General features: G+C 46.7%; 1 protein-coding gene across 1 annotated transcript in view; it reads right to left on the bottom strand.

The window, feature by feature from the left end:
- Positions 1–350: 350 nt before the first annotated feature.
- Positions 351–26,189, bottom strand: part of Ice1 (interactor of little elongation complex ELL subunit 1) — a 39,494-nt gene continuing 13,655 nt past the window's right edge. The window contains 12 exon segments of the mRNA NM_001427643.1: positions 351–1,547; positions 4,131–4,229; positions 6,501–6,607; positions 7,557–7,747; positions 10,478–10,638; positions 12,477–12,645; positions 13,598–18,247; positions 19,547–19,947; positions 21,257–21,343; positions 25,246–25,302; positions 25,387–25,426; positions 25,654–25,736. Coding sequence (NP_001414572.1) covers positions 1,336–1,547; positions 4,131–4,229; positions 6,501–6,607; positions 7,557–7,747; positions 10,478–10,638; positions 12,477–12,645; positions 13,598–18,247; positions 19,547–19,947; positions 21,257–21,343; positions 25,246–25,302; positions 25,387–25,426; positions 25,654–25,736 — 6,257 coding nt within the window. The 3' untranslated portion in view covers positions 351–1,335.

Raw genomic sequence — 26,189 nt, 5'->3', positions numbered from 1 at the left:
CTATCATCACTGCCTGACCCAGTGGGTGATGACATGGGTTCCCACTCACAGGTCAGAGCTGTGAGAGCATGGCTCTTACCAGGCTTGCTGAGCACAAGCACAGGCACAGCGGGAGGCACGAAAAAAGGACTTCCAAAGGGGCAGCCCACCCACTCATGTTTGTGAAGACTACGTAAGACACAGATGCAAGTCACCAGAATCGTCGTCTGGTCTGACTCTACAGGCAGCAGTTATAACGGAACAGCGAAGTCTACATAGAACCATTTGACACTCTTCAATCTGGAAGACATCTTCATCTGCATTACAGATGGGACATCAAGCACCACATAAAAACAATCATAACAAGTGTGTATGGCTTGTTTTATTTTTTTATTATAAAAACACATACAAGAGTTTTAAGAAATGATGAATATAAGACAAATCATAATCACAGTGAGTTATTAAACCCATTTCTATATACAAATAAAAAATTCCGAAAGTGGAATATCATCCAATGTGAGACACATCATAGATAGCATTGCCTGTATTCATCCCCACACAGCTGTCCCTACGCACACACCCCACAGAGCTGTCCCTACGCACACACCCCACAGAGCTGTCCCTATGCACACACCCCACAGAGCTGTCCCTACGCACACAGCCCACAGAGCTGTCCCTACGCACACAGCCCACAGGGCTCTGCTGCTCCCTCAGACTGGTCATCTCTGCACAGCCAAATGGGAGTCTTGCACTGTCCGTTAATCCTGATATTTATGGTTCAGGACATTCAGAGATGGGAAGAAACACACTCATGTACACTTCCACCAAATTTGTCCTACTATGGTAGCTGTGCACCACACTGTGGTAGAACTTCTGCAGCCATTTTCAGCTACGACAGGGAGACTCACTTAGTTCTATGTTTTAAAAGCCAATATGCTTTTATCTAGCCATTTATTTGAGCATAAACTCTAAAAGTGACTCAGATACCAAATCATGTATTTGTACGTTTAAGATCATTATAAAAAAAAATGCCACTCAACCTTTAAAAGCCACTAAAAAGGACACTTTTTGCAGCCAAAAAATAAAAAGGGCTAAGTTCAAGTTTTTGTTGTTTGACCAAGATACAATAATACAATCGATATGTCTGTGACCATACAGCCATAACTGAAATGCATGTGGTGTAAGGGAAAGGCAGCTGCCTGTTTCTGTCCTCATCACACCGGAAGGCGCGCTCCTGTGTCATCTGCATCGCGCCTTTCTCTGCTGAAGACAGGTAAGTAAGTCCTTTACAGTAAAGCTTGCCAAAGCGCTTCTCTCCCCAGTGGCCATGGCCATCTGGTAACCCTCCTGTCTCTCTCAGGGTGTACAGTCTCCTTTGCTTGGAGAGTCTGCTGAGCCATCAGTACTCAGAGAGCCAACCTCTTCCAGGCAGCTGACAATTGCTGATGGAATAGTGTTGGAAGTCTGTGTCCGCCAAGCTTCTAGAATCTTGGATATCTCTGCTGGATTGCTAGGACTCAAGTCACAAAGGGCATACACAGCTGCAAGTTGTACACCCCATGGGATATCTGAAAAGGATTTTCAGATCAGTTATGACACAACAAAGAAAACCTCTGTTAGTTACTCTGAACCTCCGTGTATGTCCTAAAGAAAACTACTCAGACATGGACGACTTCCTGCCACTAATGAAAATTACATTCCAGAGAACAATGTCTCACAATAAAAACGTTCACTCAAGGCCTATCTACAAATGAAAAATAAAAGATTCCTGTCCCTCTGGGCACTGGCGGTTATGAGGACTTCAGGGTCGTCTAATCCCATGAAGCTGGAAAAACATGAGGATCCTCTAACAACCAACAAATATAAAACTCTCAAACAGTCTCCAGCACTGTCTCTAAAGGGATGTAGACATGAAAATCATAATAACTTTAGTCTATTTTTACTAAATAGTGCATTTATACAAAAGCCTACCCTTGTGTCAACTGACATCAGATGAGATCGCAATTCCAAGTCAGTGTGACTCCAAACCAGTGTTACTCTAGACCAGTGTGACTCCAAACCAGTGTTACTCTAGGCCAGTGTGACTCCAAACCAGTGTTACTCTAGGCCAGTGTGACTCCAAACCAGTGTTACTCTAGGCCAGTGTGACTCCAAACCAGTGTTACTCTAGGCCAGTGTGACTCTAGGCCGGTGTGGCTCCAGGTGTGACCCCAGACCTGAATAACTCCAGGCCAGTGTAACTCCAGGCCAGTGTGGCTCTAGACTAGTGTAACTCTAGGCCAGCGTGGCTCCAGGCCAGGGGCTGTAGGCCAGTGTGACTTCAGGCTAGTGTGGTTCCAGATCAGTATAACTTCAGACCAGTTTGGCTCCAAACCAGTTTGACTCTAGGCCAGTGTGGCTCTAGACTAGTGTGATTCTAGGCCAGTGTGGCTCTAGACCAATGTGACTCAAAGCCAGGGTAGCTCCAGGCCAGTGTGACTCTAGGCCACTGTGGGTCTAGGTAAGTGTGGCTTTAGACTAGTGTTACTCTAGGCCATTGGGGCTCCAGGCCAGTGTGACTTCTAGGCCAGTGTAACTCCAGACTAGCGTGGCTCCAGGCCAGTGCGACAGAGCTAGTTTAATCAGAGTGCCATTATCCCTATGTTGGCAAAAGTTTACTTTTAAAATCTAATTCGCTGATTTGTAACTTAGTTAATGTAGTTCACTGAATTTAAATGTTTTAGGAGCTAAAGTTCATCATTAGCCATGTATCTCCATCTTCTATGAGCAAGGCAAGAATAAACAGGGCAAATTGGAATTTCAGGCTGTGTCCCGCATCCAAATGCATATCCACAGGTCACAGATTGGATTAATTTCTAAACATGACATGCATCTATGATCCATATATGCCTTATATGCATAGCAAAGGTTTCATGATAGGAATTTTACAGCTGTAGTCTTTTGTCAGTGTTTTAAAAAGTTTTAGATTTTAGAATAGGGACAATGTTCGTTTTCTGCCAAGGGCAGCTCTGGAAGGCTCCCCTCCTCAAATAGGAAGCAAACACCAGAGAAATCCATGTGTCCAAACATCAGTTCTAGTTGACAACTTAGAAGCCAGGACTCAGACACAAACGAGGCACTCACAGCGGTAAGCAGGCACACGTGGACAGCCCTATGCAGACTCCAGACTGCAGTAGCAGGTCTGGCAGGCATTGCTGGCTCCTTACTCTTCCCTCTGGGTTTTAGCGTATAAAGTGAGGACAGTGTCTTTCCACCTCAGGGAGCTGGGAGGCATGTACTACTGTAGGGCAGTGTCCCAGATACACGGCTTTTAGGTTACGTCCATGACAGCAACACAGTCCAGGCTGCACATGCTAGTGATACCAGCTAGGACCCTCGCTACTTTTTATGTCAAGTAGTATCTAAATTGTCATCAAGAGCATTCTCCTATGGAAGCAACGAACACTGCCTTAGCAGCAGGACCGTGTCTTAGAGCAAGTGCTTACAGCTGCTGCCCATAGGCCTGGCACATCAGGCCTGCCACCCACAGTGAAGACAGACTTGCCACTAGGGTTAGCCCAGTGCCAACAGGTGTCTAAGCTGTCAATTTGCATATCCAGTACAAAACTGTTTAACCTTATTTTTCAGTCACTGCTCAATATTCAACAGAGGAACCAGACCCATCATTCTCAGGGTTACTCTGAGTTAAGCTTTACCCAAAGAAATCAGACATTAAATTACATGTCATGAAGTCCATAATGGTTAACACAAAGGCCCGCTCTGCTACAGATCACTCTCCTCAGGCTGCATGTAGGTTTTCACTGAGGATACAGCCCAGGAGGCAGCCTCGTGGGCACTTTCTCAATTGTGGTTTTCCCCTCTCAGGTGACCATAGTTAACTGGCACAAAGCTAAGAGAGCAGGAGGTATTGTGTGCTTATACATGCATGGATGAGAGTGATGAGCCACTCAGGATGCTTCCCGAGTGACAAGTCACCAGTGCAGGAGCACAGTTCCCTTTTTTGAGGAACAAAACAGGGCAAACTGACCCTTGAAGATACAACATATCACAAAAGGTCAAAAGCGCATGATCTTAAGTTGGAGGAGCACTGGCTCATGTACTCAGGACAAGCAGGGAGAACAGTTCAAGGGTAAAGAAAGCCACAGTCTTACCTTCATCCTGAGCATGTTGTATGAACATGCCAATAACTGAACTGATATTCTTCACAGCAGTTGGAAATCCTTCCTTCAAACCTAATTGACCTAATCGACCTGGAAAAACAAAACACAACAAGGCAGAGTTCAATAAACGTTGGCTAATATTTTCTGGAAACTGCATTCATGTCTTGTTTTGTTAATGCTTTCCCCATTTCCCATAATACATGGTGTAGTTTAAGCCTGAAGATCCTGTAGTGCAGTGGGAGCAACCACTGTGAGAGAGCTGAGGCCACAGAGCTCACAGCACGATGCCACACACCCTGCCATTCAGGGTGCTGCTCACTTCTTACCACTCACCCGCTTACCTGCTGCTTTCTTATGTACCATTATGCTAACTAGTTATGTCAACTTGATAGAAGCTAACGTCACTGAGAAGAGGCAACTGCAACTGAGAAGATGGCTCCGTAAAGCCAGGCTATAGGCAAGCCTACAGGGCACTCTCTTAATGATTGGTGTGAGAGGGCATAGCCCATTGTGAACGGTGCCCTCCATGGGACCGTGGCCCTGGGTTCTCTAAGAAAGAAGGCTGAGCAAGCCAGTAAGCAGCACTCCTCCACAGACTCCACATCAGTTCCTACCTCCAGGTTCTTGTCCTGACTTCCTTTGATGATCATCTGTGATGTGGAATCATGCGCAAATAAATCCTTTCCTTCCCAAGTTGCTTTGGTCACAGTGTTTCATCACTAACTAAACGATGCGACCCTAACTAAGACAGGTAGAATGCAGAAATGGAATTTAAGTAGTAGTCACCAAAGGCAAAATATAACATAGGTAAATTTACCAGGTTAACAGTGAAGACTGTGGCCTCACTGACAGACTGTGGTGACAGAGCAGCAGCCACAGAAGGAAGCATAAGGCTTCCTGTACACTGAGGGAGGGCCACGGGTACAAAGGCAGCACCAGATCAAACAAAGCAGCATCTCACCGGGTGAAGGAGGTGATTCCTCCTGGCTGGCACTAATAGCTATCTCACTAAAAGAATCTGCTTGATGGACAAGGCTCAGCTAGCTCATTTTTCATCCCCCTGAACTGTGGTGCACACGTGTGACACGGAGAGCTCACAGAGTACACGTCGAGCACTCACAGCACACTGAGCACAGGGAGTTGTGAAAGTACGTCAGACTGATGTGAGTTCAACAACTTACACCAGCCACCCTACCCTACTCAGGAGCTCTCCAATGCTTAAGGTCCCCTGTAAGTATTAGCTGGTGCGTGTATTTTGCTGTGTATATTGGTGACATTTGCAAGAGGTGTATAATCAACTATTCTCCAGGTGAACACTGCAGATCAGAAAACTGAAAGTGGGCAAATGAGTGTCTTCACCATGAAAGCTAGACTAGTGGACTTCGGGTTTCACAAGTAACTTTAAAAATTAACTACTTCAACAGGAGCCTCGGCAAGACTCCATTTCAGGAAAAACAAGGTGGAACATCTACAAATATTCAGAATGGTTACTGAAACACTCTTCACTTTCATTGATTACATTTTGCATGCACACACGTAAGATAGCTGATGCTTAGTTTGCCAGCACAGGTCCTCTGGACTGCCTCCTTCTTCCTGCTCCCAAAACAGAGACAGCCTCTGACCAAGGAACTCAGCCCAGCAGTCTGAAATACCCCCAGACTGTATAGGACCCCACACCAATGCCTCTAGCATTGACTTGGCTCTTGTGAATGCCTAGACGTTGGCCAACTCATTCAGTAACACAATGCCATGCACATTTTGACTTATGTCTCATGAAGGTACATACCCACCCAGACTCAAGGTTTTGTCTTAGATGTCTGTACTCTAATTAGTATGTGCAGTTCACAAGGAGAAAGAAGTGAATTTGTAGCTACAGTGACAATCAGCAGGGACATTGTATTTCCCACTATGTACTAAGGTTTATTCATATAGCATATTCCCAAATGTCAACATTATCTCCAATAATATTGCCTTTGAGCTTTAATTCAGTGGAACCCAAAGGGCTCTTTGAAGAAACCAGCTTTTTGAAGAAAATAGCTTATAGAAAGAGATTTAATTTGTGGCTTCTAGGGATTAATTGGGAGCTCTCGTTAGCAGCTAGGATTATCGGTCCCCAGCTCCAAAAAAAAAAAAAAAAAGTTATAAAAAGCAGCTAGGATTAAATGAAAGCCTCTTTAGCAGTTAGTGCCTCTGCCCACTTGTCATCTCACTGGCCCATGATGACATTTTAGACACTGAATAACATGTGAACCTGCCTGTGTATGTGTCAACACCACACCTAGAATTGTCACAAATGGCCAGCGCACTGAGGTAAGAAAGCAGTAAGGGAAGAGAAAGGGAGGTGCTGCCGCACAGACTTACCAATCAGTCTCAGCACAGATGCCACAATGATATCAGGGGTGTACGCGATGTTTGAATGTCCTTTCCTGTATTTGATCCACTTATCCATCACAGGCCACAGCTCTTTACTAGAAAACAGCATGACAAGATACATGCCCATCACCGTGCAGACAGTACCAGGCGCGTGCCCATCACCGTGCAGACAGTACTAGGTACTGCATCGTCACGGATCAGGCTCTGTCATTTCCTTATGTAGGACTGAGTAGGGCGTGCTTCCCCATGTGTATGTGCAAGGGTCTCCTCACAGACAAGCACCTTGACACAGGCCTCAGTCTAGAAATGGACCTAGTCCCGGTTCTCAAGTGTGAGATCCAGGGGTCTGTCATTCCTGGAAGCAGCAAAGTGGGAAGAACAAGACTCATGCACAAAGAGCTCGACTCTTACGGAAACCTTCAGGCATTTCAAAGACACAAGTCACCAGCTCTGTGGTAAGTGGTTTAATGTTTAAAGCCAGGCTTTCTCAGCCAGAGTTTAAAAGCAATTTCTTTATTGAGTGTCAGGTTTTTCCACTCTCTTAAGGAATGGTGCATGGTTAATGCCAGAAGCAGACAAGCAGAGAAAGTTTAACTAATTAAATTCAATGGCTGTCTGCTACAGCAGGCTCCACCCTCTCCAGCACAGAGCAGCTAACTGGTACTCTGCACATATTTGTTCCTCTGGTTCTGGCTTGTCAGGGCATAAAGATGACAAGTGGAGCACTTGGTTAGCTTGTATTGGCTGAGCTGCCTCGTGTGGATGCCAGTCTGAGGACAGAAAGGAACAGACGCTCTCCTGCTCCCATTATTTATATTGGGGAGATAGTAACAAGGCAGTGAAAAGTCAGCACACAGAAAAACAAAGCTCAAGCCTTTGATAGCCACTTGGACACTTGCAGGGTACTTTTATTAGCTCTTATAAAAATCAAAGTTATCTGTACTTCAAATGCCTTGGTAAGATGGAAGGACTAGTTAGCCCACACTCCAGCGTTAGCGGTTACCTTCCTTAACCACCTTTCCTTAGAGCAGCAACCTGACTCACCTTATGATGTTGTCATGCGTCCAGATCCATCTCTGGTGGCAGCAGAGGAGATCAATGGCAAATATGTATTCCCAGATGTTTGCACTTAGGTCTTCGCCAAACTCCTCACTCGACTGAAATTCTGTTTTGGGGCATAGCTGTATGGTCAGAAGCAGCTTAGAAACTACGATCCCAACATCTATAGGAGCATTCTAGAAAAGAAAAATAAACATTTTTAGAAAGTAACATCTTAGGTGTTGACGATCTAAGACTGTAACAAGCATGTGGTAGACTGCAATGTACCCTGGGTAACTTGGAAGACGCCTCAGTTAACTAGAAACTATAGAAACAAAAGCACTGGAGCCACAATCAGAACCATATCCAAAGAGCCGAGCTGTAATCTAGACAGAAGCACAAACTGCATTTGGTTACAACCAGGAATTAAGGTTATAAAATGTAGTTACAATTTAACGATAAAAATAACCTTAAAATTCTTTAAATTCTGCCTTCTGCAAATGTTGATCAATCTACCGGAGAATAATACCCAGCTTCCTTCACTTTTGAGAACATTCTGGGCTTTGTATTCTCATCGTGCCAGCGGCTTATGTACTTTTCTTCCCTGCCAAGTGGTAAATCACAGGGACACGCTGACTGTGGACAGCTCCCCTCTATAGAGCACACAGCACACTGCACCTAGTTCTGCTTGTATGAACATTCACATAGGCTTTTTTTTTTTTTTTTTTTTTTTTTTTTGATGAGGATGAAAAGCTTCCTTTCCCTTGAGAAAGGCCTGGAGTGGGACTGCAGGGGGCTGTGTGCAACTCCCACACAGGCTGAGTTGCTCAGAATCCCATCAGCACTGCAAGCAGGTCCTAGGGCAAACGCAGGCTCAGATCAAGAGAGGAAAAAAAGCCTGAGCCTGGAAATCTACATAAGCTACTGACAGATTCTGAGGTTTCCGAAGAGGTGTCCATCTTCTGGGAAAAGTCGGTAATTTGGCAAGCTAAGATGAAGAAACAAATTCAAACACATCTAGTGGCTCCTTGGGAAGAGACCGAACATTCGAGAGTCTGCAGGAATGCTGGTTATGCAAGACACTGAAATTCCCAGTCCAGGTTGAGGTGATGGTTAAAGTATCAAGAATCAGCATGATGAACTAAAACGTCTAGGAGACAGACTGCACTTAGGAAAATAAATAGCCAGTACAGCTTGTAGTCCACATTCTCAACTTGATGTTAACATTCCCAAGTCAAGGGCTCAAGCGACTACTCGTCAGATCTTCAGGTGCAGTTCGAAGTGCTTCTGAGGTCTGTATAATTTATCACTTAAAACATTGAGAACTAGATGAAGTTTACAAAGACTGCTTATTTAGGAGATAAAATCTATTGTATGTGCATTAGCATGACACTAATCAATGGGCAACGGACAGCCTACTTTTTAACTATTACCCAATTTATGAATGGAGCGAGACTCAGAGCATACTGTTTCAGATCAGGAACATTCAACATGTAAAATCCACACAAGTATTTCATTACAGTCTCAGATCAGGAACATTCAACATGTAAAATCCACACAAGTATTTCATTACAGTCTCAGATCAGGAACATTCAACATGTAAAATCCACCCAACTATTTCAAACTTGGGAAAAAAAAAAAAAAGGAAAAAAAAAAGCAACCCAACTCTGAATCTCAAGCATTTCCAGTCAAAAAGCATTTTGTATAAGGGATGCTACCTCAGGAGAAGGGCAGCAGGGACATGTGTGGTTTGGGGTGTCTGCTGGCTGCACCTGGAGCTTGTCGGATAGCCCAACTCGGCAACCTCCTGTTTGCTTGTGCTGGGATAAAGCTGTAGGCCCAGCAAGTGCTGTGCCTCTCTCTTCTCTCAGGGGCAGAAGTTACTTGGTAGGGTCCATGACACCATCTCATAAGCTGTATCATATGCACATGTACTTTGTTCCTTTGAGACAAGGTCTCTCTACGTAGTCTGGCTGTCCTAGGACTGCTATGTAGACCAGGCTGTCCTTGAACTTTTCTAGATTCACCTGTCTCTGCCTCCAAGTGCTGGGATTAAAGGTGTGGGGCCCCAGGACCACCCTGAGCTATATCGAAAGAGGTGGTTAGAGACTTGTGCTCCACTCCTTCTCATAAATATAAAGCCAAATACAGATTAGTTCAAAGAATACTTTAGAAGGAAATCACAATGGTAAACATACACAGTTTATGTGTATAAACTATAAGCATTTTCTAAAACATTTGAGGTATTTCATGCTCATAAGAAGCAGAAAAGAACAAGGTAAAGGTACACTCATGGCAGCTTCAGCATCCACTCTCATGGTTTACTAATGTTAACTAGATTCTCACTAGGCACAGTTCAGGACTAGGCAAGTGTCAATCTCATACTATTTCAGTAAACCAGTGATTAAAAAGTAAAAGTAAAAAGAACAAAGCGAACAACTTCTCACCTAAGGTCCTTTGCAAAGTCAATTAATTTACAGTCCCTTTCTCTGTGCATTACAGACCAACAGATTTCATCGGCCGTAAGGCAGCGTATCGAATGAACACCATGCACTCTGAAGGGCTGCAATACTTCCTGGGATGTCATGAATACTCAATGAGTAACATGCATAAACCTATGACACTCTTAAAGGCCCTGCTGGGAAGAACAGCTCTACAGTGCCTAAGAACAAGCTGGTGAGATGGCTCAGGTGGTAAGGTGCTCGCCACCAAGCCTCGTGAACTGAGTTTGATCTCTGATCTCCACATGTACAGTGAGCACACACGCATGTATAGGCATGATAAGGAGAGAAGCAGGTGAGCAAGCAAGTAAATATGCATTTCTTAGGACTGTTGAAGACTAAGGCAACAGGGAAGACGATGCACAGCTGCCTAACACCTCTGCTCATCCTGCACGTACTGCAGCAGAGAAAAACAACACAGGGCACCTTTTCCCAGCTCAGGAACGCTCTCAAGCAGTTCAGAACCTCTCCTCTGGCACGCTGCCTGGCCACCAGCTGCATCGCGTCACTGATGGCTGACTGGGAGAGAAACACTTCCCGCCACATGTTGGCAATAAACAGAGTCAACTTCTCAGATTCTGGAAAATCTGTAAGAAAAAAGGATGCAAAGAGCCTTTAAGTCTGTCTCACCTAGGCAACTGATCTAAAATGAGGCACAGATTTTACTTCACAGGGGCATACAGGGCACTGGCAGCCGACAGGGTTGTGAGTGGGCAGCCAAAAGGGTCTTCAATGTTTCAAAACCTGTTCTCCCTCCATCTTTAGTCCCTTTTCGAATGGTCTTTTGTTTTGAGACAGGTCCCATTCATTCTGGAGTCTCGACCTCCTGCCTCAATCTCCCGAATCCTGGGATTGTGAAAGTGAGCTACCACAGCTGGCTTGGCAGTGTTCGATTTTAAACTCTGTACAAGAGTAGAAAATGTAGCATGAACAGGTGGTATCAAAGGGATCCATCAAAGGACAGGAAGTTAAAACATCTTGCTTCCAAATTCCTTCAGGCTCAGAATTTTCCCATTTGATAAACATTATAACAATTCGATTCATTTCCATGCAGACATTAACCATTTGCTGAGTAAGTGGACTGTGTGGTGGACGTGGACATTTGGATAGTCTGAGGTAGGACTCAGGAAGCTACCTCTGTTAGATGAGAAGTACGGGTGAGACCCAGGAGGGCATGCAGAAGTCCTGTCAGGTGAGGGGTGCGAGTGAGACCTGAGAAGCATGTGGAAGTGCTAAGACAGGAACCACCCTCACATCCACTGCACTAGAAAACTGGTTTTGTTTATAATATTCAGATACATTGCATATTGACAAATTCCAATCCAAAAGAAATGGAAACATCCTTACAGACTTAAGAACAGGTATTTGTGATATCTTAATTCATGCTAACCTATAGTTGGAAAGAAACAAGTGAATGGACAGGACAGGACAGCACATTGTTATCTGTTGAATAACTGAATATGACGTGGCTGGGCCCAGAAACAGACAGGGCACCACGGATCCATCTCAGAAGTTAGGTTGAGTAGGTCCAAAACGGAGAGTACGTCATGCCTGTTTGGAACTTTCCTGTTAGACTCCTACTGTGGTCACAGGGTGTGCAGGTCAGAGTTCAAGCCTGATGTACTATTGCTGTGTACACCCGTTCTGATTCCTGATTCCTGCTTCCTGCCGTGGCACCTCTACATGCCCCACATGGCACATACCACAAAGTCAACAGGAGGCCGTGAGACAGGAAATGATTAAGGACTTCTATGAAGCCATGGAGTGACCACAGACCAATAGGCATGCAGTCTGAGTGAGTCCACAAATTGGTTAGAACAAGAAATGCAGGGGACTTGGCTGATCGCACTCCTTCCCCGCTGCCTGCCTTTGTGTTCCCAGTCTTCAGCCCTTTCACGATCACACAGCGTGTATCCCATGATGCCTCACTGAACAGACCAGTGAGCAGTGGGCAACAGTGTGGGCACACTGACACAGACGCCCTGGTGCAGCACTACGCCCATTCCTCTCTATTCTATTATGAATACTCAGCCCTGCTCCTCTACCTCCTTCTCAGCAGTGAGGTACAAAAGTCCACCTTACAGTCACTGCCATTTAGCCAGAGGCACAGCAATATGGACAGCCACTGTGCAACACAGGAATAAAGGAAACACACACAGTGGGCAACAAGGGACAATCTATACAAATACATGTGCCAATGTAAGTAAGTATGCTGACAACTAGAATGACTAGGTAGTCGCTTAATCTTTACGATAGATTAAAACTTGTTTGTTAAGGCAGGATCTCTAGACCATGCTAGTGTCAAACTCACGAGATTAAAGTATTATTTTTAAAGATTCAACCAGCTGAGAGAGAGAGAGAGAAACGAGTGTGCAGTGCCTGCAGCAGTGGGCTTCACACAGCAGTGTGAACCTGGAGCACACACCTTCCTTCAGAAGGCTGTAACAGAACAAGCGAGCTCTTTCTAAGTCTCCAAGTTGCCGACAAATGCCCACATACACTCTGCACAGTGCATGGATGTAACTGTGGTCCAGAGATGTCTTCTGAATCTTTAGCTCTGAGAGAATAGAGCGAAGTAAGTATTCTCCTAAATGCTAGATTGGGAAAAAGATAAAACAATTATTAGTGATACAAGAACCATCCTAATTCAGTATCTATCAGATAAATAAAACTTGTAGAGCACCAGAAGGCAGGCCACACTAGCTGGTGACAACCTGCCTGCCGTGCTAGTAGAGGTGAGAGACCTCCCTATGACTGACCTCTTAAGAGCAAAGTGTAACTACCATAGCACGCCTGTAAATCCACCTACTTGCCTATTATGACATGGTCACCATTCAGAGAAATTCTCCTTTGTAGTTCTTGGCTAAGAATCCACACGTGCAAAGACCTGTGTACATACATTAAGCTCAGGCTAACTGTATCCCCATCTTTATTTATTCTATTGTTTAGATTAGGTGCTATTTTCCTTTCCCTGAAAGAGAATTGTACCATTGAAAATGCGACAGCTATTCACACAGAAGACAGTCTCTCAAAGACCCTTCAGCCTCTTAGGCTTTCTGAGAGGCAGCAATAAAGGACAGCTATTCCATCAGGACATCCTGGATGTAACAGAGGGCACCGAAGGGTGAGTCAGCAGGCCCTGGAGTCATCTGGCAAGGAGCTGAGGGACGCTTAGCCCACACAGCTACAGAGTCCTCAGGAGCTACACAGCTAGCCTGTGCAATGCTCTCACACTGTAGGCACCACTATCCAAAACAGACAGACAAAAGGCTACCCTGTGTTGGCGATGTGCAAGCTGAAGGAAGTATACTTTAAACTGAAAATGCCAGCACCTCCGGGAAGTGTACGAGTCTGCTCTGACAGTTTCCTCCATAGCTGTGTAGCCAGCCTCCGCGGTCTTCCTGTATTTCTAACCCATAGATACAGGCTAGAACTACACAGGCCTCAGTGTTGAGAAGGTGATCCTCAATGTCCCCTGCACTAGCCAGTCCTGCCAGACACTTGTGCTTAACACATGCAGAGGAAGAAAGAAAGGCTGCCACATACCTTGTTTGTTGTGCTAAACTCATAAACAACTTCTTTCTCTTGATCTCTCATGACAGGCTTTTTGGAGATGTTCCCCACATACACGTGACTTCGAATGACAGGTAGCAGGTCAAAGGAGGACTCAGCAATCTTCCTCAGAGCCCGAGTTATGGCTATTTTATATGACTCTGCCATCTCCCTTGGATTTACTCGCAGAAGTGGCGCTGAACTGCAGCCTGGGACATCAGTTTGCTCTTCCTCAGCTGGTACGACTTTAGCCGGTGGGATTCCTCCTTGGGGGTCCTTGGGGACTCCTTCCCCAGTGACCTCCCTGGTGTCTGGTTCCGGAGACTCGTTGTCTAGGCGCAGTCTTTTAGCGCTCCTCAACATGGATACTGCTAGTGTTCTTTTCCCACCTGCATCCTGTGACTTACCTTGGTTACTGTCACCACCAGAGCTGCTGCCTGTCAGGACAAATGCTGTTGATGTTGAGGTTATAGCTTTGAGTCCTAGGAGAGCACTGACACGGCCTGGTAACACCTTTCCATCCACAGTGGAGCTTCGGGAGAGCTGCATGTTCCCTTTGAGGAGGCTGAGGGTCCGGGCTCTGGCAGATAATTCTGGGTACATGGTGTCAAGGATTTTTACAGAATTTTCCTGTGGCCCACTCACAGCCGTATGGCCTGGCGCACAGGATGGGAGTCGGCCAGGCACAGGAAGTGCATGCTTTGGTGTAGCAGCACAGAACTGCAATGGAGAGGACACTATCCTTCCACTAGCTGTTGCTGTGGATGGGGATGGAGAGGGATCCAGTGGAGAGGCCTGCTGGAGTTCCTCAGGCCATGGAGACAACACAGGAGGCCCTGGAACTTCACATAAGGGGGAAACACGGCCAGCAGGTGAGGACCTTGAGGATGGACTAGAACTTGGTACCAGAGGAGACAGTGTCCGTGATGTCCTTGGAGGTGTCGCTATTAGTGGGGGGAGCAAGGGAGGCAATGGCGGCCCCACTTCTTGCCGGATCTTGCTCAGAGTGTCAGGAGAACAGTTGGTGGGGGTGGACATATCTGTACCTGCTGTGGTGGGCTGCGCTTGGCTTCTTGGTGTTTGTGTATTTGTTCTTTCTCCCGATACTGGCTGAGGGACTTCACTCACATGCACTTCTCCTCTGTTGAGTCCTGGTGTCTTTGTGAGCTTACTTGCTTGATCTTTGTTGGAAATCTTTGATCGAGGTTTATTTTTACAAAGTGGCTCTAATTTCCAGTTATAATATGTGTGATCAGATGTAACTTTCTCGGTCTCAAGTGTCTGGTCATATATCTGAGAACGAATCCAGATGCTAGGTTTCACAGGTCTGTTCCGAAGGCGACTCTTATCAAAGTTGACACTCTGACCACTGCTGGAAACATCCTCCTGGGCACCAGAGAGATCACCACCACATGGAGGCTCTTGAGGTAGAGGGCCAGAAGGACTGGCTCCGGGGGACTTCTCCATAGAACCATCGTCTAGGTCTTCCTGGGCCTGGGAGGGAGCAGCATCCCCAAGAGTGTCACACAGAACTACTTGTTCCATGCCAGGGGAGATGGCCACACCACTGATGATAGTCCAGTTGTCTCCCTCTTCAATCACCAGGTCTTGATCCTTATTTATAAGTACACTGATAACTTCAGAGGTCACTGCAGAGATCTGGTAGTGAAATGCCGTCTCTGCCATACATTCAGAACTCTGCTCTAACCTGGGCTGGGCTGGAGAGTCAGAACTCAGGGTCAACAGCTCCCCAGGTTCTGCTAGGCTCTCTTCCCCAGTACTGAGGCTCCCCTCAGAACTGGGCTCCCCCTCATCTCTGCTCTGAGTGTGTTCAGCGTCAGACCTGCTCCTTAGTGGGGAGCTGTCTCCACCACCCACAGGGGATGGCTCAGGCAATTGAGCAGTGTGGGGCATGGAGCTGGACGTTTCCTCAGGCAGAGCATTTTCTGTCAGGTCTTCAGCTGCCTGGTTGTGATGTGTGTGTACGGGCAATGCATGCTCAGGGTCCTTGCCACCGCAGTCCACAGGGTTTGTGTGAAGCTCTTCCCCGGTCTTGGTGAGAACATCGGATGGTAATTCCAGAGGGCACTGAGCATCTTGGCATGATTTGCTGCCACAACAGTCATCTCCTTCTGACTCCGCCCACTCTTCCGAGGCACTGAGTAGCTCTTCTTCACAGAACCTCTTCCCACATTTCTTTGTGGAGATCTCACTTTGCCTTAACTCCTTGTTCATTTCTTCATTTAGGGTTCCTTTGCTAGAACAATCTGAAACAGAGGCCCCTGAACTATAATCCTTTAACTGACAACTTTCAAGAACCATAACCATTTCTGATGTAGAAAGCTTGTCTATGTAAAGAAAGGTGCTTAAGTTACATTCTTCAAGTGCGGAGGTCAGATCGCCTACATCTGATGGTTGTCCTGCCTCTGGGTCTCCCAAAGGTCTATTTGGGTCTCCCGCTGCAGCCTGCTGCCTGCGCCCCATCACAGCTTCAGTCTCATGTTCTCCCTCACTGCAACTAACAGCCTCATCCTCTACCTCAGTGTCTTCCTCTGTCCTCCCTCTGATACCTGTGTAGCTGTAGGAAGCCCCAGGGAGACTACTTTGGGAGGTCCCTTGTGTCTCATCTGCACGGCAAAGGCCTGAAGGGCAAACAGGGCCCACGGGCACACGAGCTCTGAGAGGACCCCTGCTTGGCACTATGAGAGGTGCACTGGCATTCCGGGGAGCAGCTACAGGGGCTTCAGTGTTGGCCTGGGGTCGGGGTCCATGGGGCATCTGTTCAGCAGGGAAGACTCCTGATGTCACCCCAGATGGAATCAGCTCCCCCGCCTCCAGCCTACTGGCACCTGGCTGTGTGGTTTGGGGAGACTTCCTGGGCTGCTGCAGCAAGTGTTCATTCACGACACACTGGAAGAGGTTGTCCTCAGAGGAGAACGGTAACTTACGATCTGTGGAACAATCGAAATTCTCTGCGAGCAAGGAGCCACCAGGAGAATCACAATTAGGTTCTCGCCAAGACACTGAAACTTCTGGAGAAGGGACTTCTTCATCAGTTACCTGCTCAGAGACCTGTGCTGTGGGGTCTCCATCTCCAACACAGGCTGATACTGATGGCGTAAGAGCTATCCCCTTGCCACCATTTACAGCAGAGCTCAGTGTGCTCCCACACGGCCCCCAGGGTTCCAGGCTGCTACTCAGCACTCTCTTGGGTCTTGCCTGCTTTGTTATGACTGACACTTGGTTTGGCAGCAAAGCAGCAGCTGCCTTAAGTCCCAGAGGAATGGTACTTTCTCCAGGAGGTCCAAGCATAGCTGTCAGCCTGCTGTTCTGTGAAGCTGGTGCCTCCTTCTCTAGCTGAAGCCTGGCCCTTTGCTGGTATTCTGAGGTAGCTCTGGGACTGCCCCCACTACCTCGCCTTAGGATATCACTGCGGTGCCAGGAGGTGCTGTCAGCAGAACCAGGGCTCCTTCTGGTGAAGCCAGCTTGCGAACGTGCCAATGAAGTCCAGTCTGACTTAGGCAGTATGAGTGTAGTGCCTGGACCTCGGCCTCCACACTGTCCACCTCCTGTTGGCTTCTGAAATACTGACTGGGGAAGTGAGTGTCCCTTCGCTGTGCTTTTGAAAATGCTGAAGGATTCCAGGCCCTTGCTCTTCCAATCACTAAAGGTAGATGTTCCTAATTTTGACTTTGAACTCAAAGTAGACAAGCTGTTTTTTGGGTCATTTTCTTTTAGATGTGCTGTTGGCTCAGACCGCAGAAATGTGTTTAAAGTTCTAGTTGGTGACTTTTGTTCTGAATGATGCAGGTCTCTGCAGGTTACTTCTGCTGGAGTGCCTACACTGACACACCCTGGCCATGAAGTCTGGCGGTTACTGAAGATAGACACTGGTATGGAGGTAGCAGAGGAAGAGGAAGAAAGACTGGCTGAACGGTCACGACCTGCTGCAGCTACACACGCGCCTGACTGTGGAGTGGACTCCTGCACATCTCTTTCCCTTCTTTGAAAATGGCCAGAGCCTGTCACACAGTGTGACTTGGGAACAAATCCATCGGTGAGTATCCGTTTAGAAAATTCTGACTGGGATGGACACAAAGCCTTTGATGACAGGGTTTTTCCTTCAGAGTCTATGAGTTCACTGAAGGTCCTCTTGCCAAGGGGAGAAAACCAAACTTCTGATGGCCCAGCTCCTGCTTCCTTCTGTGCTGCTGGACCTCTGGATGTCACCTCCAGCCACAGCCTCCTATTGTGCTTCCGTAGCCCTTTCCCAACTTGCACAGACTTATCCACCTCCCTGGCCTCCACCTTTCTCTCTGCGTCTTCTACAGCATCTCCTCTGTCCCTCAGGAATTCAGACGATGCAGTCAAGTGCCTTCCCCAAGCTAGAGAAGATGTGGCTGAGGGTTCTCCCAGTGCTGCTTTTCCAGTAACAACTCCAAGAGGTGTCAGTTTGTTTACAGCTTGGGCAGTTCCCAGTGGCCCGGGCGTCTCTATACACATATCACTCCTTTTAATTTTTTCAAGCAAGTCAAAATAACCCCGTGACTCTGCTGTGTAATCTTCCAAAGCCGATTCCAGAGAGTCTCTAGGTGGGACAGAGTCACTATCGCTGGAATCCGTGAATTCTCCAAAGAAGGATTCCTTAAAGTCACACAAAGCACAAAGTCACTGTCACTACAAGAAAGCACATTTAAAAGAGGGGCTGCTTCTAGGAGAAACTCTCAACACCACTCCTGTGAGGGGTGGCCAGGCTCTGGAGTGGTGCTTGCTCTATCCTACCCTTAAGAAGCCAGGTCCTATAACAAAGGCCTCCCCAGTCCCAGTCTACAGAGCATCCAGGCTGGGCCTGACCTTTCAGCTCCCATGTGTTCCTAGTCCTGGGTTCTGTTAAAAAGGAGACTGCACACTGAGGTTTACGCTTCTGGCTCCATCACCCTTTGGTTCCTCTTTTTGTTAGACTCGTGCTGAGGCTACCCCCTGAGCCGTGTTGTTATTCTGGGGACTGCATAGATCCAGAAATACTCCTACAGCCAGTGGCAAGTCACCTCTGCTCCGAAACCCCTCCTACAGGCTCAGCTGGTGGCTCCCATCTGGGCTAATTGCGGTCTCTTACATCATCAGACCCTGCCCTTTATATGCCTAAGGGAAGGGTGAGCTCCAGTGCTGAAACCTAACTACGCACACGTAAAAACCCCACTCGCCAAAGCTTGAAGTTAGAGGCCATCTCTCTCAGCAATCCCCACATTCCCCTACCCGTCTTTCTCCCCTGCCTCTACTGCTTATCTGCTGGTAGCTGCCAAGGTTTCTGACTGATCGCCACCTTTTCCACATTTTTACTGAATGCCATCACAGCTACATGGCTTTGCTTTACACAGCCACAGATTCTAAGTGTCTATACCCTGCTCATCTCCATGGCAGGTATCATGGGTGTTAATTTTAGATGAGAAAAGCATCCTTTCACACACCAGTCCAACCCTGTATCCTCCATCACCTCTGAACCCACAGTATCTAGAACAGAAGTGCAAGCCAACTCTTCTTAGGGGAGCAAATAGTATGTAAACATTTGAAGATATACCCAAGGCTGAAACGCTCTTGGGCGAACAGTCAAGGATGTTAGACATAGACTTTTCTGTCTCTGGAAACATCCCATGTCTGCAAGAATATGCCTCCCCGTTCTCTCCATGTTTATCTCATGCTACCCACTACCAATATAAATAAATGCTATGTTTCTACATAAAAACTGTACTTAAAGACAAATAAAACTCTTGGACAGTGAAGAAAACCATACCACATATGTTGATCCAGAGGATCCTGGCACCACTTCTTACTCCCTTGTTACTTCACAGTAAACCAGTTTTCCTGAGTAAACTAACACCTCTGAGACACCCTGGGCAAAGGACACACATCCAAACGGAATTACAATTCAGAGAGCCAACTCACAGGTGCAAGGGAAGATGGTAAAGGTCCTGACGCCATCGGAGGGGGTGAGGGCACTGGCGACAGAAGAGGAGGCGGAAGTTTGAAGAAGTCAATTGCAGCTTGAAGATCATCATCAAAAAAGTGTTCGTGGTCATAAACATCAGTCCGGTTGCTGTCATCAGGCCTCTGCCCTGAGACTTCAGGATGCCTCTCCTCACAAAAAACATGTTCAGTGCTGGGGCCTGCCCCAGTGGGCAGCTCTTCTTCTGCACTTTCCGAGGAAGTGAAGTCACCCTCCATCTCCATGGACAGCTTGGTGAAGAAAGAGCGCATATCTGAGGCCCTGGAAGGGCTGCCTGGCACTGGGAGCAGCTCATCTTGCCCAGACTCTCTGGGTGCACTGTTTCCTTTGGTGGGTTTTTCTGAACAGAAGAGAAGCAGACACCACATATTTAATAATGCCAAGGAAACTTACAAATTACTTCTTGATAACATCAAACTAATAGCACAATTAATTTGAAATGAGTAGATGGCTTTAAGAAGGTCACCAATCAACTTCTAAAGTTACCACAGACTAGGACAGGGTTGTGGATGGAGAGTGGTCCATTGAGACACCAGGACTAGCTCACAGCCCAGCAGCAGGGACAGAGGCCTTACTGTCTTACCACACACTGGGAGACACTTTCCCTTCATCAACAGTCTCAAGTACCTTCTACAGACACTGGATGATTTCAGATGACTACTCAGAAAGATAAAACTGTCTGACTCAGCTTGTGGATAGAGGTCTCTATCTTTGTCGCTTACTCCCTCCCTCAAACACTGCTAGCATGGTGTGACAGACAGGCAACCATGCACCTTTGTGGGGGAGGGGGTCTGGAGTTTCATGAACTTCAGTTAATGCTGATGATTTAGCCCAGAAAAACCTCTTCAGAGAAATGGGACTGCACCATTGGTGCAGAAACTCAAGGTAAGACGGGAACAGAGAAGTGCCTAAGCAGGACAAGCATGTGTAAGGCGCACGGGAGCTGCTCTGGGGAAGCTGGTAGTAAATACGAACTTGGCCAGAGCTCTGCTGACATGAGAGCAGATGAAAGTCAGCAGTGGAGAGGGAGCACAGGACTGCAATGCACTGGGAAACAGACTAGAGTGCCAGCAGCGGAGAGGGGAGGGAAGCCCTCCTTATGTAGGAATTCCTATAACCAAATGCAAAAGGAATCAGATTACAAACAAAGAACAAAAACAACAACAATAACAAAAAAATCTCTGAGCAAACTGGAGCAAAGGAGAACCACTCTGGATGTGGTCCTCAGTGAGTCACAGTCGCCATACATCTTGTTCCTAGTCCCCAGCAGTGCCTGAGCAGAAATGGAGTCAAGGACTAGATCCAGTGCAGGTGGGAAATGTGCCATTTCCATGAACCCCACTATTGGTTAACAGGACTGGGGAGGAGTTCTGATGGAACCATTCTCGTGTGAAAACAGAAATAACTTAAAAGGAGCTGCTGTGTAGAACAGGAAGATGACTTGGTCTTCCACATACACCTGCCAAGCATGCCTTCGTTCCCTCTCCCAGGGCTCTGAGGAGAGCTGCTACCAAAGACTGACAGTATCTGCTGAGGTCAGAGTGACACTGCTTCTATGTACCGGCTATCAGCTACATACTGGAGACTGAAAGGTAGCCTGTGGCAAATGCTGCCACACTCATGCCTTAGGAGTGTCTGGTGTCTCTCACCTGGGATGCGTCTGCTGCTCTCCCCAGATAGTCTGTGTGCAGTGTTCACACAGAGCCACAGCTCTTTCAGGAGAACTTTCACCTTTCCTGTAAACAGCAAAGCACAGAGGTAAGGCACAGTTCTGTGACAGTTCTGAGACTTCTTATCCAAGCAGGAAGCAGCACCCAAACCTCCTTGCTGCAACCACTGTGCATAAAGCTAACAGTTGACAAAGCCAAGCAAGGCTTCTGCTACAACCCGAAGACTTGAGATAGGTTTGTTTGCTCTTTTTCTTTCTTCTAGAGCACCGGTTCTCAATCTTTCCAATACTGTGACCCTTCAATATACAGTTCCTCCTGGTGTGGTGACCTCCAACCACAAAATTATTTTTGTTGCTACTTCACAATAGTAATTTTCTAATGTAAAATCTGTTCTCTGGTCTTAGACAACCCCTGTGAAAGGGTCATTCAATTGTCATAGGGGTCATGGCCCACACGTTGAAAACCACTGTTCTAGGGTATGGACTCAGAAGACTCAGCCCATTTGTTATTAAAGGTATTGCAGCTTCTCTCTCACAGCAAGTTAGCCCGTGCCTTTGTTCTACAGTGCAGAGATGGGCACAACGGTAGCACAGCATCCCTCAGTTACACGAGTCCATCAGCACAGGCACCAGATAACTATGCAGCAACCACCCAGAGGACCGACAGGTGGTACAGTCCATGGACAGGAGGGGAAAGGGTGGAAGCAATATGCAGAAAGGCCTGCAGAGGGCGCCCACAGCAGAGGACCCCACAGAAGAAGACAGGCTTTCACAGGATGGGAAACTGCTGGGACTTAAATTCCAAAAATATCTGGACTCTCAAACTGCAACAGAACCACTGACCCAAAGTAAAAGAGGCCAGATGAAAACTCTAAGAACAGTATAATATCAGGGATAAAGTTTCTGTAACTCATTAAATACACAAATTTCAAAAATAGCCATCAAGGCAAAGTCTATTTATGAATATGTAAACATAAAGAGCATGAGGAGAAGCATGGACTAAAGAGCCAACCCACCCTAACTACATCTCAATGAGACATGATCCTAAGGCCAAACCAAAGAGCCCTAGAAGGCTAAGCTTTAGGAAGTAGGTAAGACCTCTAACCCAGGTCAAGAGAAAATTGACTACATCAACCTTCCATGTTAAAATCTCCAGGAAATCATTCACTGGTTTAATACAGTTGCATTCATAGTACGACACTATACTATGTCATCCCAAAAGTGAAGCCCACAGATGGGCTATCAAGACAAGCATGGCTGACATACTTACAAGTAAATCTGTGTACCTGCCCCCACCTTTCCTATTCCAGGTCAACCCGGTTACCATGGGGGGCTCCAGACACCTGTAGCTGAGAAGCTTATCTGAATTATATGATTTAACCTACCCCAGAGCCTGCTTCCAAATACTGTAATCCCCTTTGCTTAAATGACCTGACCACGGTCCCTGCTTAGTACATTTACCCAAAGCAGCCAACAACGAGCCCTAAAAACAAAGAAAACAAGTTACTTTTTCATCCTCCTGGAGAGCAGTCACAATGCCAAGGAGCACACGTGCCTTCTCAGACCCAAAGCTGGCCTTCCAAACAAGCAGAGAAAAGTCCTCAGTGCAGCTTTCTGAATGAGTTGTGAGTGGGCACCTGTGTTTAATCTTTGAAGAGTGTCTTCTTGTATCACAATCTAAGGTACTTATAACTACTTCTGATTTTTCCACTCCATTATCCCTGTGTATCAAAGAGCATCTTCTTTAATCATGATGGGCATGTCAGAGTGTAGCTAGACCAAGGTCCTGCTCAGCTCTTCCTTTAAAGAAGCTTACTGCTCATAGAGCTACTCCTCCTGAGAAATACTGTCCAATACCTGCCGAGCTTAAGCAACACTACACAGATGTTTAGGGATGCCTGGCACTTTTATGACTCACCTTTCTCCTATGGATGCTGGGTATTGCCTTAGGTCCTTCTCTCCACACCTGACAGCTCAACTGCCATTTGAAAGGGGGTAGGTCTCTTACCCTGTTCATCTTCAGAAAGTCAACAAAGCATACTGGAGGTTTGCATGATATTGGACACAGCAGCACACGCTGTGGCCTGTCATCTACTTCCCACACCTGAGGACGACACTAGGAATGGAAGCCGCCATGTCCAGAGCCTGCACAGGCTTTCCTTTCTGAACCCTTTACTCTACACGGGATTGTTCTGGAGCCCGGATGTGCTGTAGGCCTTACTGCTATCACAGGACAGTGTGAGCCTGTCTTAGGTCCGCTCCAAGAACTCAACGCTCTGCCTCATTTGATCTGAGGCAGGCATGTGCTCTATTAGCCCAGTAGAGCTGCTCTCTGCCCTTGTGGTATCAACACACACTCACTACCTGTGCTTCTGATCAGTGACTCCCCTTTTCCTCCTCATGGATCTGCCCTCCTGGCTCTATTCACCCCTCTGAAACCCTAGAGCAGGTGAATGCTGAGACTTCTGGCTTCGTCTTCTAATGGCACTCAGCATCTTTGATGTTGTCCCTTTAAACTCCATTCTCAGAGAACCCACACTTCATCTCCCAGTTCAGGAATCAACTATTAGTTTAGCCAGCACTTCAGTAGGTAGCTGGTATTTTGGTTCTCAAGGTCCCTCCACAGGTCTGATTGTTAATACTGTTCTTTAGTCTTCTATTGTTTTATGTTAACACTGGCTCCTTAGTCTACAAGCTGAGGGCTTCCCCATGCCACTTGTACTTTTCAAAGTTGTAGTGCGGGATTGAGGCAAACTGATGGCAGACAGGCTCCTTGCTTGCCTACACTCTGAATCCACTATCTGTCAACCACTGCAGCTCCTCCTTTCAGGAAGCTATGGAAGACTACCGAGTGAGTTATTTATGAGAATTTAAACAGTGTCATATCATCTTATTGGGGGTGGAGAAAGCAGGTAGCTCTCAAACCAACTATTACCTAACCAACTCACAGTTCCCATTCACAGCCCACACTTTAACAAACTATACCGAGGGAGTTTCTGAACGAAACTCTAGCAACAGTTTCTAAACCTGGCAGGGTCCTCTTTGGTCAGCTTTGTGTAGACCATTAGTGCCCTGGCCTTCTAACCTGGAAGAGCCACCTCTGAAACTGTCCTTCTCTGTTACCGTGACCACCAGCTTTCCCTCTTCTCATTCACTTTCCTCTACAGTTGCTGAACCTCACAGCGGTGGTTCTCAACCTTCCTAGTGCTGTGGCCCTTTAATACAGTCCTTCATCTTGTGGTGACCTACAGCCAGACAATTTAGTTGTTACTAAATCATAACTATAATTTTGCTGTTACGAATCATAATGTAAATAGCTGTGTTTTCCAATGGCCGTAGGTGACCCCAGACCACTGTGAAAGAGTCGTTTGAGCCCCAAAGGGGTCATGGCCCACAGGTTGAGAATCACTGATGCAAAGTGACCAAGAAAGCTACTTCTGTTTCTGGAGACAGGGCACCATAGCCAAGGTGACTTCAGATCACAGTGCTCCTGCGTGGACACTCCAAGGGCTGATGCAGTGTGTGGGTCCTGCCTGCGCCTGTTGCATTTGCCCTGTCTGAGCTCTGTAAGCAGCAGGACCTGACCACTCAGATATGGCCTCCCTGTTTTATTTGCTGTCCCCAGAAAACACACTGCAGAGCTGCGGCTAGTTCTGCCTCACTTAACACTGCTCAGCACCCAGGAAACTTAATCTTATAGGCCTAATCTAGGCAGAAACCTATCTCTAACTGCTGAAAAAGTGAGATTTATATACTTTTCTTTTCCCAATGTCTTTGCTGAATCTTTCATATATTTTGTAAGAAAACAGTTGGCTTTATGCACATGTATAAGTGAACCTGTATATACAAATCTAACTATCCAAAATAACAAAGTATCTACAAAGCCATATTTTCACAGAAGCCAGGCCAGGAGCTGGCCAAGCACAATAAGCAACCCCCAGAAGCCAGCACAACAGCCGGCACACTCACTTTTATCTATGCTTCCGTGCGAGTCGCTGGAGATTTGTGTTCCAATGTGTCTCAACTCTGAAAACACATATGGAGAAGGGTTTAAAATGAATACTGCACACTCAAACTAGCCCTCCACATAAGCATTGACCACATACTCACCCTTCTCATTTTTCTGTTTGGAGAATTCATCAAGTCTTTCCTGTGCGGGTGGGGGAGAAAAACCAAGAGTGCTTATGCTATACAAAGGCAGACACTGTGGGGCAAAGGTCAGACAGGTACCAGGAAACAGTGACTGTAGCCACAGCTTGGATGCCACCGAGACCCTGAGTCTGAGCTGCAAAGTGTGTGTGCATCCTTTACCAAGTACCTGTTTCTACAGAAGCCCCGGTCAGGGATGTAAAGGGTGTGCATAATTTTACCCAGTACCTGTGTCTTCCTAAACTCCTTTTCAAGTATTTTCTTTTCATTTCTCAATTGCTTGAAGTCTTGAGTTTGCTTGACAGCAGCCTCTATGTTTAACAGGTACAGCAAAGCAACAGAAAAAGGTGTGGATTAGTGACCCCCCTAATTAAATGCACAAACTTCTTTTCTCCATGTCACACACAGTGCCTATTCATCAAGCTACAGAACTGACTAAGGCTGTAAGATCCTTTCCACACCAGGCATAGCAACTCTAATCCTTGCATACAACACTGGCATACAGGGACAGCATACAGGGATTTAGACTGTGAGTAGACCATTCACTTCTTCTTTAGTTCAAAAGCACCCAACAGTGCACACCCCAGTGCGAATCTAACCAGAACCAACACCAGAGACGTGTACGTGCACCAATGCAAAGGATAGCAGCATCATATAAGTCACCAGTGACAGTTCTCTTCTCCCCGAGTTTGACTGTGCCCAACACTTGTAGGGACAATTCCTTTTGTACATGAAAAACAAAGGCCACATTTAACTTCATGGAG

This window comes from Rattus norvegicus, chromosome 1 (genome assembly GCF_021556685.1).
Source record: "Rattus norvegicus strain SHRSP/BbbUtx chromosome 1, alternate assembly SHRSP_T2T, whole genome shotgun sequence".
NCBI lineage: Eukaryota > Metazoa > Chordata > Mammalia > Rodentia > Muridae > Rattus > Rattus norvegicus.
Note: the sequence above shows the minus strand (reverse complement) of the source record. Positions and strands in the feature narration are given on the sequence as shown.